The sequence below is a fragment of the Delphinus delphis genome, chromosome 8 (assembly GCF_949987515.2).
Source record: "Delphinus delphis chromosome 8, mDelDel1.2, whole genome shotgun sequence".
Taxonomy (NCBI): Eukaryota; Metazoa; Chordata; class Mammalia; order Artiodactyla; family Delphinidae; genus Delphinus; species Delphinus delphis.
This window is the reverse complement of record NC_082690.1, coordinates 59,801,803-59,815,079: the sequence shown is the minus strand read 5'-3', so window position 1 is coordinate 59,815,079 and position 13,277 is coordinate 59,801,803. Positions and strand designations below refer to the sequence as shown.

The 13,277-nt window shown below is 38.0% G+C and overlaps 1 protein-coding gene across 3 annotated transcripts in view; it reads right to left on the bottom strand.

Annotated features, from left to right (window-relative positions):
- The window catches only part of FCHSD2 (FCH and double SH3 domains 2), a 303,585-nt gene that overhangs the window by 9,280 nt on the left and 281,028 nt on the right, over nucleotides 1-13,277 (bottom strand). For all 3 annotated transcript variants that reach the window (XM_060018316.1, XM_060018315.2, XM_060018314.2), the window contains exon 14: nucleotides 2,804-2,938. In XM_060018316.1, coding sequence (XP_059874299.1) covers nucleotides 2,804-2,938 — 135 coding nt within the window. The remainder of the gene's footprint in view (nucleotides 1-2,803; nucleotides 2,939-13,277) is intronic.

Here is a 13,277-nt window from a genome sequence, read left to right as displayed (position 1 = left end):
ACAATATGATTTTTCCTGATTACAAAAGTAATACATGTTCACTGTAGAAAAGCTAGAAATATGTATAATTAAGACCTTAAGGTAATACAATTTGGTATCTTACTTTTTGGACATATTTCTTCTTACATAAAAAACTCTAATATAATTTTCAATTATCTTCATAAAATTTTGTTATGGTTACATTATATGAATGGTTAATTTACTTAACTATTTCCTTATTGGACTGCCAACTTTGCTATTATAAAGTAGTACTATGATGAAAGAGCATTTTGTATCCAGAATGTTTTTCTGTATTGTGGGTCACTTTCTTAGGATATATAGTAGTAGGGACAAAGTTATGAGCATTTTTAAGGCTTTTGAAACTACTCCTTAAATTTAGCTTTTCTTTGTTCTCACCAGATTAACTTAGGCCTTCTTTGCTGGTCTGGACCATAGGAATCACAACTAGGCTTATAGAGACTAACTCCACTCTAATCTACCCTCTCTGGAATATCTATACCACGACCAGGGTTACCTTATTTAAAAGCCTAGTCTGATTTTAGGACACCCAATGGCTTCCTTCAGCCAGGATAAAAGCCAAACTCAGTCTGATCTACAGGTCTATCTGACATCTTTACTTCCAGCTGCTCTATTTCCCACACTTGATGCTCACACAACACTGAGTTTAACATTTCCTGAACACCCTATTATCTCATCAAACTGTGTCTCTGTATCTGCTGTTTGCTTATAAGGCTCTTTCCCTTCCCTACCTTATCACTGTAACTAGAAAGATCTTATTCATGACCCCACTGAAATGCTACCTCATCTGTAAAATTTCTCAGATGTAATAATCACTCAGATACCTAGGACCCTCTCTGTTTAAGGACCTTAAATTTTAATTCTGGAACTTCAAAGTAAATATAATACTGAGACGGAAGATAGGGAAACAATCCCAACCAAGTTTTATAAAATTTTAAAACACCTTACAAGTATCTCGGAAGATGACTTCAAATTTTCAAAAGGTTATCAAAACAGTTTACATTGGGAAAAAAAAAAATCCCAACCCTTTTAGAAAAGAGGAAGTATTGTTAACTTAAATATATAATAAAAGGATGTTAAATGAAAAAAAGTCTGGTAATCACTGATATTGAGGAGTAAATAATATCAGCTTTTGGCTCTCCAGGGATGGTGGTGGTAGGAGTGAGACTGTCCCATGTATGATTTAGATTCTCCTCAGACCCTTCCTCTGCTGTTGTCCCTTAAGCATGGCATTAACATGAAAGGAATTCATTTAAATTAGTGCCATTCATTAAAATGAAAGGGATTCATTTGTTCATGCCTTCCTTACATCATTCATTTATTCATTCCACAATTATTTCCTGAGGACCCACTATGTGCCAGGCACTGTCCCAGGTGCTGAAGACACATAAACAAGGTACACAGACATAGACAAGGTTTCTGCCTTCATGGACCTTTAGTGGACAGTCAGATAAAGAAGTATGAAAACAAACAACATTCAGTTTGGTTGGTGATAGGTGCTATATAGTAAATAAATGAGGACAAAAGGGCAATGGGATAGAGTTGTGACTGGGGAGTTGGCTATGCATTTAGGTGGTCAGGGGAAACCTGAGGAGGCACTATTTGAGCTGAGCCTATATGAAGAGCAGTGGGCAGCCAACCAAGATTTGGGAAAAGACAGTTCCAGGTAGGGGAGCAGCAAGTGCAAAGCTGTCAAGTCAGAGAGGTGCGTAGTGCTTTTGAAGACTGAAAGGCAGCCAGAGTTGCTAACGTGTAGTACATGGGCTGGGTGGGTTGGTCTGACATGAAGCTAAGGAGATTTGCAGGGGCCAGATCAATCTGGACATTATAAACCCTTGTGAAGAGTTTATTTTTCTTTGTGTGATGGAAAGCTTATAAAGGGTTTTAGGCAGGGGAATAAAATAACCTCCTATACGTACTAAAGATAATTCCGGCTGCAGAGTGGAAAGTGGTAGACAAGTATGTCGGTAGACAAGTATGAAGAAGGGATACCAATTATTAGGGTTTTTTTCTTTTACAGTAATCAAAGCAATGGCCTAGACCAAGATGCGAAATGTGAATGGATTCAGGATATGTTTTGGAGGTGGACTCAACAGAACTGGCTAGTGATTGATGAAGGGAGTAAGGAAAAGAGAGGAACTGGGGAACTGAAACTCAATTTACTTTGAGTAAAAAGTTAATGGGAAAGCAGGGCAGGGGTGAGAGAGATTAAGAACTATTATACCAAATCAGGTTTGGAAGTTCAGGAATCTATTTATCCAGATCCTTGCTTAACCTGGAAACAAGAGGTGGTTATATTAAGGTTAGGAAAGGTAAAGTTTAACAAAACTGCTCTGTCAAGCAATTTTATTTTAATATCAATTTTGAGAACTATTGTAACGGAGGGTCTTGTGTCAGGCAATTGATAAGGGTAAGAGTTCTATTTACAGAAAATTTACTAGATGTCAGGCACTGTGCTAAATGCTTTGCTATAAAAGTGGTATCTCATTTAGTCTTCAAACTAGCCCTATAATATTATCCCCATAACATAGATAAGAAAACCGAGGCTCACAGAGACCAAGGGACTAGCGTGGTTATGTAGATCGTAAGTGTCAGAGACAGGATTTTAACCGAGGCAGTCTGACGTCAGAGCCTGGACTCTTTCCCATTATGTTATGTTGCCTCTAATATGAACTGAACACCAATTTTATGATAAGTACAGTATAAGAGGCTGGGTAGATACAGTTACTTGTATCTTCAGAGTTGTCACAATTTAATGTGAGAAGTATGTTAGAGAAATACAAACCTTATAGGAATAAACAACTTTGCAGGTGAGTGGATAATTTCTTAAGGTGCCAGAAGGGCTGGAACTGCTGTCATCAAAAACATCCATGTTGTCTTCAAACTCTTCTCCTTCTTCTCTTTCGGTATCTGCATTAAGCTAGGAAAAATCAGAAGCCATTGGCTAGCTTGCTTACTTCAAGAAAATGGATGAAAGCAGGAAAAACACTTAAAACCTGATTGTTTCAAAATGTTAATTTACTTATTCAACTGCACAAAGAAAAGTATCTGTTCTGTTCTCACTTGCATTTTTCATGTTATGAAAGGACAGAGTTTTTTTTTTTTCTTTTTAAAACCAAGAGTCGGGCTTCCCTGGTGGCGCAGCGGTTGAGAGTCCGCCTGCTAAGGCAGGGGACACGGGTTTGTGCCCCGGACAGGGAAGATCCCACATGCCGCGGAGCGGCTAGGCCCGTGAGCCATGGCCGCTGAGCCTGCGGGTCTGGAGCCTGTGATCCGCAACAAGAGGCTGCGATAGTGAGAGGCCCGCGCATTGCTATGAAGAGTGGCCCCCGCTTGCTGCAACTAGAGAAAGCCCTCGCACAGAAACGAAGACCCAACACAGCCAAAAAATAAACAAAAATGGACAAAGGACTTGAAAAGACATTTCTTCAAAGAAGATATACAAGTGGCCAACAAGCATATGAAAAGATGCTCAACATCACTAATCATTAGGGAAATGCAAATCAAAACCACAATGAGATACCACTTCACACCCATTAGGATGGCTACTATAAAAAAACGAGGAATTAAGTGTTGGTAAGGATGTGGAGAAACTGGAACACTCGTGCATGGCTGGTAGGAACGTAAAATGTGTAGCTGCTTTGGAAAATGGTATGATGGTTCCTCAAAAAGTTTAACACAGAATTACCATATAATCCAGCAATTTCACTTCTATTCTTTCAATTCTTTTCAATTTTAATTTCTATTCTATTCTTTCAATCCTTCCTTCCCAAAGAGTCTGAAAGCAGGAACATGAACAGGTATTTGATTACCAATCTTCATAGCAGCATTATTCAGAATAGCCAAAAGGTAGAAGCAACCCAAGCATCCACTGAGATGAGGGGATGAACAAAATGTGGTATATGACAACAGAATATTATTCAGCCTTAATAAGGAAGGACATTCTGACACATGCTACAACAGATGAACCCTAAGGACATTAATATTAAGTGAAATAAGCCAGTCACAAAAAAGATAAATACTGTATGACTCTACTTATATGAAGTACCTGAAGTAGTCAAATTTATAGAGACATAAAGTAGAATGTTGGTTGTCATGGATTTAGGGGTTGGAGAACAGGGGAGTTATTTTTTAATTTTTTATTTATATTTATTTATGGCTGTGTTGGGTCTTTGTTGCACAGGGGCTTTCTCTAGTCGCGGCAAATGGGGGCTACTCTTCGTTGCAGTGTGCGGGCTTCTAAGTGCTGTGGCTTCTCTTGTTATGGAGCACGGGCTCTAGGCGCACAGGCTTCAGTAGTTGTGGCACGTGGGCTCAGTAGTTGTGGCTCATGGGCTTTAGAGCGCAGGCTCAGTGGTTGTGGTGCACAGGCTTAGTTGCTCCGCGGCATGTGGGATCTTCCTGGACCAGGGCTTGAACCCATGACCCCTGCATTGGCAGGCGGATTCTCAACCACCGTGCCACCAGGGAAGCCCCAGGCGAGTTATTGTTTAATTGGTATAGAGCTTCACTTTTGCAAGATGAAAAGAGTTCTGGAGATGGATGATAGTTATGGTTGCACAAAAATGTGAATGTACTTAATGCCACTGAACTTTATATTTAAAAATGGTTTAAATGGTAAAGTTTATGTTATGTATATTTTGCCACAGAAAAGGGCACAGTTCCTTTTGAAATGCAGCACAAGGAAAATAATTTAACCCAGTTTCAATGTATATTACCCATCATAGCTAAAAGGCATATATTAATTAAAATTGAATTGAGTGTAAAAAATGTATTTGAGTATTGTCCATTATATTAAAATACAAATAATATTTATATGAGCATAAATATCTAACAGAGGTAGGCAAAGTAAGAAGAATAAAGACTGGAGAATAGAGGAGATTGGCTTGTTTTTTTATATACCTCTGAACTATAAACTATTAGAATAGGCATGTTTTACTTTTTATTTTTTTAAAATAAATGTATTTATTTATTTATTTTTGACTGTGTTGGGTCTTCAATGCTGTGTGCTGGCTTTCTTTTAGTTGAAGCGAGCGGGGGCTACTCTTCATTGCGGTGCGCAGGCCTCTCATTAAGGTGGCTTCTCTTGTGGCGGAGCATGGGCTCTAGGTGCGTGGGCTTCAGTAGTTGTAGCACATGGGCTCAGTAGTTGTGGCTCACGGGCTCTAGAGTGCAGGCTCGGTATTTGTGGCGCACGGGCTTAGTTGCTCTGAGGCATGTGGAATCTTCCTGGACCAGGGATCGAACCTGTGTCCCCTGCACTGGCAGGGGAATTCTTAACCACTGCACCACCAGGGAAGCCCCTGTTTTACTTTTTAGATTAAAAATCCAATAAAGAAGAAACAGAATAGGCTCAAAGGTTTCTTGGTTTCTAGCTACATATAAACACTTATTTGGCTACTCTTCCCTATGTTTAAACATGCAAAGGCACTAATGCTTACACATTAAGGATATAAGAAACGGAGAGTCAGAACTGGGCCTTACAGTAGAACAATTAATTAGAATACCAAATACCTACTATATGCTGAACACTAAACTAGGCTCTTAGATATGAAATGAAGGATGCTGTCTGCATTGCAGGAGTTCACAACCTAGAGTGGGAAATGAGCACAACAAATGCTAAATGCACAGAGGGCCCTGTGAATATGGAAAGGGTGAATTGAGAAGAAGGTCAGAGATTTCCTGAGATTCAATGAGTCAAAAAGTATAAGTTGCCTATAATGTCAAGTTCTACTCTTTATTGAGTTAATGTGATTTCTCTTGTGTAATTATCACTGACATTTTAAAAGACTCTCTTCACCTGCTATTTACCTAATAAAATTCTAAAGAACTGGGGGAAGGAGAGGGTTCCTGAAGAATAAATAGTACATACTTCTTGTCACATTTATTGCCTCCATTTCAAAGCCCCTGTAGTAGTCTCATTTATAACTATTACTGAAAATTCTCCACAGCTGAGTGCCTCACATGCCTTATCTTACAAATATTCATGTATGGTCAGTCAGATCAATGACAAAATAGACTCAAATCTTGACCTTTCAAATTATCTCAGGCTTACGATTCTATTATTTTCCAATAGGGTGTCATATAAAAGATGAGGTTCACATGCAGGAAACTGCCGTAAAACTAACTTAAACATATTTATATATACTTGGAAGACATTGCCTTTATATTCTAGTAAAGGTTATAGACATTACAAAAAAACAAAACAAAACAAAATACTCATACATCTATAAAAACTAAAATTAAAGCCAATGTGGGTAGAACATGTTTCCAAAAATATAGCATAAGGAATGTTAATATGTACTGTGCTTTGGCACTGGGAATCAATCCAATACACTTCATTTTGGCAACGTTGTTTGATTCTAAACGTTCCTTTCTTTCTCCTTCATTTTGAGTTCATTTTTTGATTCTCATGGAAGGGACTGAAAGGTTGCAGTGACAGCAATAGGGGTCACTGCCACATGCTTTTGCATTGCTCTAGCAGCTTTCCAAAGTATGTCATCTCAGGACAATTTCTTCCTTTTTCCTCTTCCACCCTCTGTAACTTAGCTGTTGCAATGCCTTCTTGACCCAGCATTTCTAAAATCACATTCTTCCTGTTTCTTAACAACTGCTCACATCCCTTTTCCTTCCTGTCATCTGACAGAATTTTAATCAAAACTATTCTTTCTAGCTGTATTAATATTTTCCCTTTCTTAGATGTTATAAAATGCTTACTCTTATTGCAAGGGCAGAAAAGAACTTTTCCAAGTTGGTTTTAGTAGCTGACCTCCTGTATTCAGCAAAATTATCTCTGAAGGGCTTCATCAGCTTTATGGTCCCTGGATCTGACAGACTTGGGTTTGAATGCTGACTATGCCATTTACTTGCTATATGACCTTGGGCAAATTATTTGACTTCTCAACTTCAATGACCTCATCTCTATAACGAAAATAATTACTTCTTAACAGGTTATCATAAGGTTATCATAAGGATTAAGTGAGGCAATACTTAAACCCTTAACACATGCTTGGTACATAGGAGGTACTTAATACATCATTATTGTTTTTATGAGAAAAGGAAAATATAGATTAAAAAAATCTGGTGACATCCAGCACAGAGGAAGGCAGCTCCCTATAACTGGCCAGGAGAGCCTCTGAATTCCATCTAGACAGAAAAGTCAGCACAGTGAACATCATTCCAGACACAACACAAGTATATTATAAAAAATGATGTTGAAAATATCAGCAAAATGGATTTCTGTTTCCAGGCAAGATGGAATAATATTAGGGACCAGATTTAAACTCCTTCCAGAAACAACTAAAAAACTGTTCAAAATATATGAAAGAACAGTTTTCAAGACACTGGACATCATGTGATGAAAGTTAGTGATCCTTGGTGGATGCGAAACAATTTCCCCAACTTACTGTATGAAAAAAGTTTCCAAGCTGAGATATAGCAGGAGGGAACCCAAGAAAAGGATGGTGGTCTCCCTGAATTGAGGATATGGAACTGGGAATTCAGGAAGGTCAAAGTGGCTAGAGTTTGCTGGGTAGAGTAATGAAGAAATGCATAGAGAGAGCTCTGGAAATCTGCAGAGGTCTCCCTCAAGTCTTCAGCTAAGTACTGATCAGCACATATATGTCAAGAACTACCTGAAGCCAGCAATAGAACCACCCAAAGGATTAGAGGGAACAATCCTCAGCATTCACATAGGTCTGGGAATATTTCCTATTCCCTCTTAACAGAGCAGAAAACCTCATAAGGCACAGGGCATCATGTAGGGAACTGAGAATATCAGTAAGGATACAGAAGACTTGAACAACACTATAAACCCACTTGACTTAATTGACATTTATAGAACATAACAGCTAACACCAGCAGATTATATATTCTTTTCAAGTACACATGGAACATTTACCAAGATATACCATATAATGGGCCACAAAACAAGTCTCAATAAATTTAACATGATTCAAGTATGTTATCTGACCACAATGGAAATAAATTATGTCATTAATAGAAAGGTATCTGTAAAATTCCCGAATATTTGGAAATTCAATAATACTTCTAAACAACCCATGAAACAAAGAAGAAATTAAAAGGCCAATTAGAAAATATTTAAAACTGAATGAAAATAATAACACAGTGTATCTGAATTTGTGTGGTATCTGAATTTGTGTGGTGGCGCTTAAGCAACATGTAGAGGAAATGTTTGTACCAAATACCTATATTGGAAAAGAAGGAAAGTCTCACATCAGTGACCTTAGCTTCCATCTTAAAGAATTAGGAAAGAGCAGGTTAAATCCAAATTAATCAGAAGAAAGGAAATAATAAAAACCAGAGCAGAAATCAATAAAATAAAAAACGGAAAAACAACAGGTAAAAATGTCAATGAAATCAAAAGCTATTTTTCTTTTTGTGAAGATACATCAAATTGATAAACTTCTAGTAGGATGATCAGGGATAAAAAAGAGGAGACACAAATAAACAATATCAGGAATAAGAGAAGTGATGTCACTACAGATTCTCCAGACAATCAAAGAATAATAAAAAATATTATGAGCAACTTTATGCCAATAAATTTGGCAGCTTAAATGGAATTGACAAATTCTTTGAAAGATACCTATGATCAAAGTCCATTCAAGAAGAATAAGTTGAATAACCCTATCTCTATTAAAGAAATTGCATTTGTTGTTTAAAAAACTCCCACAGGGGGCTTCCCTGCTGGCGCAGTAGTCGAGAGTCTGCCTGCTGATGCACGGGACACAGGTTCGTGCCCCGGTCCGGGAGGATCCCACATGCTGCGGAGCGGCTGGGCCCGTGAGCCATGGCCGCTGAGCCTACGCGTCTGGAGCCTGTGCTCCGCAACAGGAGAGGCCACAACAGTGAGAGGCCTGCGTACCGCAAAATAAATAAATAAATAAATAAAATTTCTGCTCTTTGAAAGGCATTGTTAAGAAAATGAGAAGACAAGCCACGGACTGGGAGAAAATTATGTAAATCATCTATCTGATAAAGGATTTGTATCCAGAATATAAAAAGAACTCTCAAAATGCAATAAAAAGAAAACAAACAACCTAATAAAATATGGTTGAAAGATCTGAACAGACACTTCACTGAAGAAGATATACAGATGGCAAATAAGCATAAAAGAAGATGCTCAACATTATTAGTGAAATGCAAATTAAAACTACAATGATACACTACTGCACACCTATTAGAATATCTAAAATTAAATAGATTGACCATACTAAGTATTGGCAAGGTAGTGGAACAATTGGAACACTAGTACTCTATTGGAGGGAATGTAAAATGGTACAACCACTTTGGAAAACAGCCTGACAGTTCTTAAAATGTTAAACATATAGCCACTGTATGACCCAAACAAACATACATTCATAGCAGTTTTATTTGTAATAGCCCCAGACAACTCAAATGCCCATCATCAGGGTGAACGGATAAACAAATTGTGGTATATTCATACAACAGAATACTACTCAGCAATTAAAAGAAATGAACTATTGATACATGCAACAACATGGATGATACTCAAAATAATCATTCTGAGTGAAAGAAGTCAGACAAAACAAATTGTACACTTTTAAATATGTGTAATCTATTTTATGTCAATTATACCTCAGTGAAACTGTTAAAAATATCAGTAAAGCTTGGGAATTTTAATGACAACTGGCCACACAGTATTTGAAGATGCTATAAGACCATTAATTAGATAAAAATAGGGCAGTCAGTGATTCACCAGATGCTTAAAAGAAAAAAAGGAATAAAGTGCATAGCAATTGAAATGAATCATGATAAAGGTTAGAGGAATAAAGGGTCATCCACAGAGTAAGAAAGTATAGTAAAAAGCAGTGCTTTAGAGGCAGGGATATCTGGGTTCTAATCCCAGCTCTCTCCACTTACTAGCTGTATACTGTTGGGTGAGACAGTTAATTCTTCTAAATCTATCTTCTCATCTATAAATAGATTCAGGATGGTTGTGATCATTAACTGAAATAATGTATGAATGTGCCTGACATGGAACCTAGTACAGAATAGATGCTTTACCAATGTGAATTCCCTCCTTTTGGTAGTATTTTAAGCTTAGTTGGTAGAACTGGAGTAGACAACTTATCTTGAGGTTCAGATTAATATTTCTGAACATGTAATATGTGTAAGGATCTGTGTCAGGTACTTTACTTGTTATTATGGCCATGGAGAAAGTCAAAGAACATAACACAGCTAGAGACACTTCTCTTAGAAGTGAAATGCTCTACATTTTTTCAATGTCCTACTTTGGTCTTGGCTGTCAGTAAGTGAGAGTGGTTCCCTCAATCTGTGTACACCATTTCAACAGACATTATAGGTAATTCCCAGCACCTAGCAAAGGGTCTCATGAGCAGTGCAGGCTCAATACATGCTTACTGAATTGAATTAAACTGATGTTACCGGGAATTTGAAATGTTAGTTTCATTAAAAGTGTGGATATTTTGAGTATGGAGTTTAGTCCAATAAAAAGATGACTGCCCATTTGGAAATACAGTAAATATAAAAGCAATTGAAGATTGTTGTGTGTTCCATTATTTTCTGCAGTTTACATTTATTTCATTACAAAAATCCATTGTTTCTTTCTTTGGGATTTAGCTCAAGCCAACAAACAGATTTTTGTATTACAAAAACAAAGCCTGCTGGATGCAAGGACTATAAGGCATTATTGAGGCAGATGGGAACCAAACTAGCATCCTAAAGGTTTAAAATCTTTATTCTTGTCTTTCAAACACATATTCAACATGGTCTTCATAATGAGTAGAGTCAGAACTTCTTTCTTTTATTTTTTTTAAAATGATTTAAAAAAAAAATTTATTTATTTAATTATTTGGCTGCACTGGGTCTTAGTTGCGGCACACGGGATCTTCGACCTTTGTTGCGGCATGTAGGTTCTTTAGTTGCAGCATGCAAACTCTTAGTCGCGGTCTGCGAACTCTTACTTGTGGCATGTATGTGGGATCTAGTTCCCTGACTAGGGATCAAACATGGGCCCCCTGCACTGGGAGCACAGAGCCTTAGCCACTGGACCACCAAGGAAGTCCCCTAGAATTTACTTCTATGCAACTCTGCAAAATGCTCATATACTTAGGGAGGCTACACAACAGAGTAATTGTCCGGATGCCTTGGCATGGTAGTTGGGGGAAGTGGCTGAAGACAAGGAAGTTATGTAAACACTGTCAGCTATAGTTTGAGAATCTAAGGAGGAAAAAAAGAGCAGAAAGAACAAAAATAAACCAACCTCAAACTAAAAATCTCTGACTCAGTAGTTCTACTTCTAAGAACATACCTTACAGAAAAAATCCCCAACATGAAAAAAAATGCATATAAATGTTTTTTTTTTTGTTTTTTTGTGTTTTTTTTGCAGTACGTGGGCCTCTGACTTGTGGCCTCTCCCGTTGCGGAGCACAGGCTCCGGATGCGCAGGCTCAGCGGCCATGGCTCACGGGCCTAGCCGCTCCGTGGCATGTGGGATCTTCCCAGACCGGGGCATGGACCCGTGTCCCCTGCATCGGCAGGCAGACTCTCAACCACTGCGCCACCAGGGAAGCCCCCATACAAATGTTTTAAAGAGTATTATTTAGAATATGCGGAGGCAATCTAAATATTAAACCTAAAGAGAACAGTTAAGTGAACACATTCCTGATGGAATACTATAGGCATGAAAAGGATGATTATGAAGATCAACCATCAATATGGAATGTTAAATAAAAATATACAAAATTAACTTTATTATGATAAATATGTTCAAAAAGGAATAGTAGAAAGAGGAAGGAATTCAATCAAGTTGCTAACAGTGGTGTTATAAGGATGGAGCTTTTGTCATTTTTTCTCTACTGTACTTCCTAATTTTTTATTATCTAGTTATATAACTCTTTCTACTCTACAATTAACATAATTTCAAAATTAGGTTGTAAACTGGGTATGGGTTTTTGAGTAAGAGAAGGCAAGAAAATAAGAGAAGGAAAGGCCCAGAGACCAACCTGGGTGTGGGGGCAACGTCAGTTATGCAGTGGAGGGGTCACCCCCACACCCCAAATCTCAGTAGGGGCAGGTCAGAGTTGCACAGCATGAAGGGTCACCCCCAAATCTCAGGTTCAGGGTCAGTGCAGGGCCTGTTTTCATCAGTGGGAGAAAGAAGGGGTCCTCCACTGACAGAACCAGTTAGAGGCCCGGCAAGAAGAAATGATTTCAAAACCAAAACTTAAAAAAAAAAAACAACCAAAAAAACGTTAGAAGACGGATAGGAATGGCCGGAGGTGAAGGAACGAGGGCAAGTTCTTCAGCCAGAAGCCCCACGAGATTCTGTTGAATGAAAAACCTTGTTGATTGCAAAGCAACTAACTCAGGTTCACGTAAACCAGCTCCCAAACTTGTTTTGAACTTGCACTGCACCCGCATTTGCTGTACAATTAAAACAGCCTTATCAGTATTCCTATTCCGAGAATATGGAGATGAAGAAAAAACAAGAAATTCTGGTAGAGGTTGCATTATTTAAAATACTGACTTACAAAACTGCACTTGGCTTTTCAAGTCCTGGTGCTCTAAATGCAAGGGTTGATTCTCTCAAGTTCCTCACCCTGTGCCCCCCCCCAAATACAATTCTAAGACTGGCAAAAAAAAAAAAGAAAATAAGAGAAGGGAGGGATGAGTGACAGAAGGGGTGACTGGGTCACTAGCAGCAATCCAATCATAGGAAGCTGTATGTAGACTCTGGTTAACCATCAACTGAATAATTATATCAGTAGAATGCTCTCCGTTTAAAAAAAATTGCTATATTCTGTGTTTTTTTTCCTTCCCAATCCTATATTCTGTACCACAGCATAATACAGAAGGCAAAGAGTTAATATTCGAGTAAATATAGTTCTATCCTTATTCTATAAGGTAAACAGACTCTATATTTTAAAAACACTTACCTTCTATAGGGTACTTTACACTAGTAATGTCTAACAGTACTATTAACCATGTTTTCCAGATGGAAGGGAATTCTAAACCTGATGACTAATGCTTTTGTTGGCATCTATAATGGAAGAAATAATTTGGCCCTCAGAATGTGTATTTATGCTCCCTGCCCCTCGCCAGCCAGCTGTCAGTATGAAGAGATACAAATCCCTCTAAATTATTTCAGGGCTGTCCTTTAAAATCAGGTTAAATAAATATTGGGATTTCATTAAACTATTTTATGCCTACACTTTTCCTTTATTTATATTGTTATATCCCTCGGCTGAAAGTGG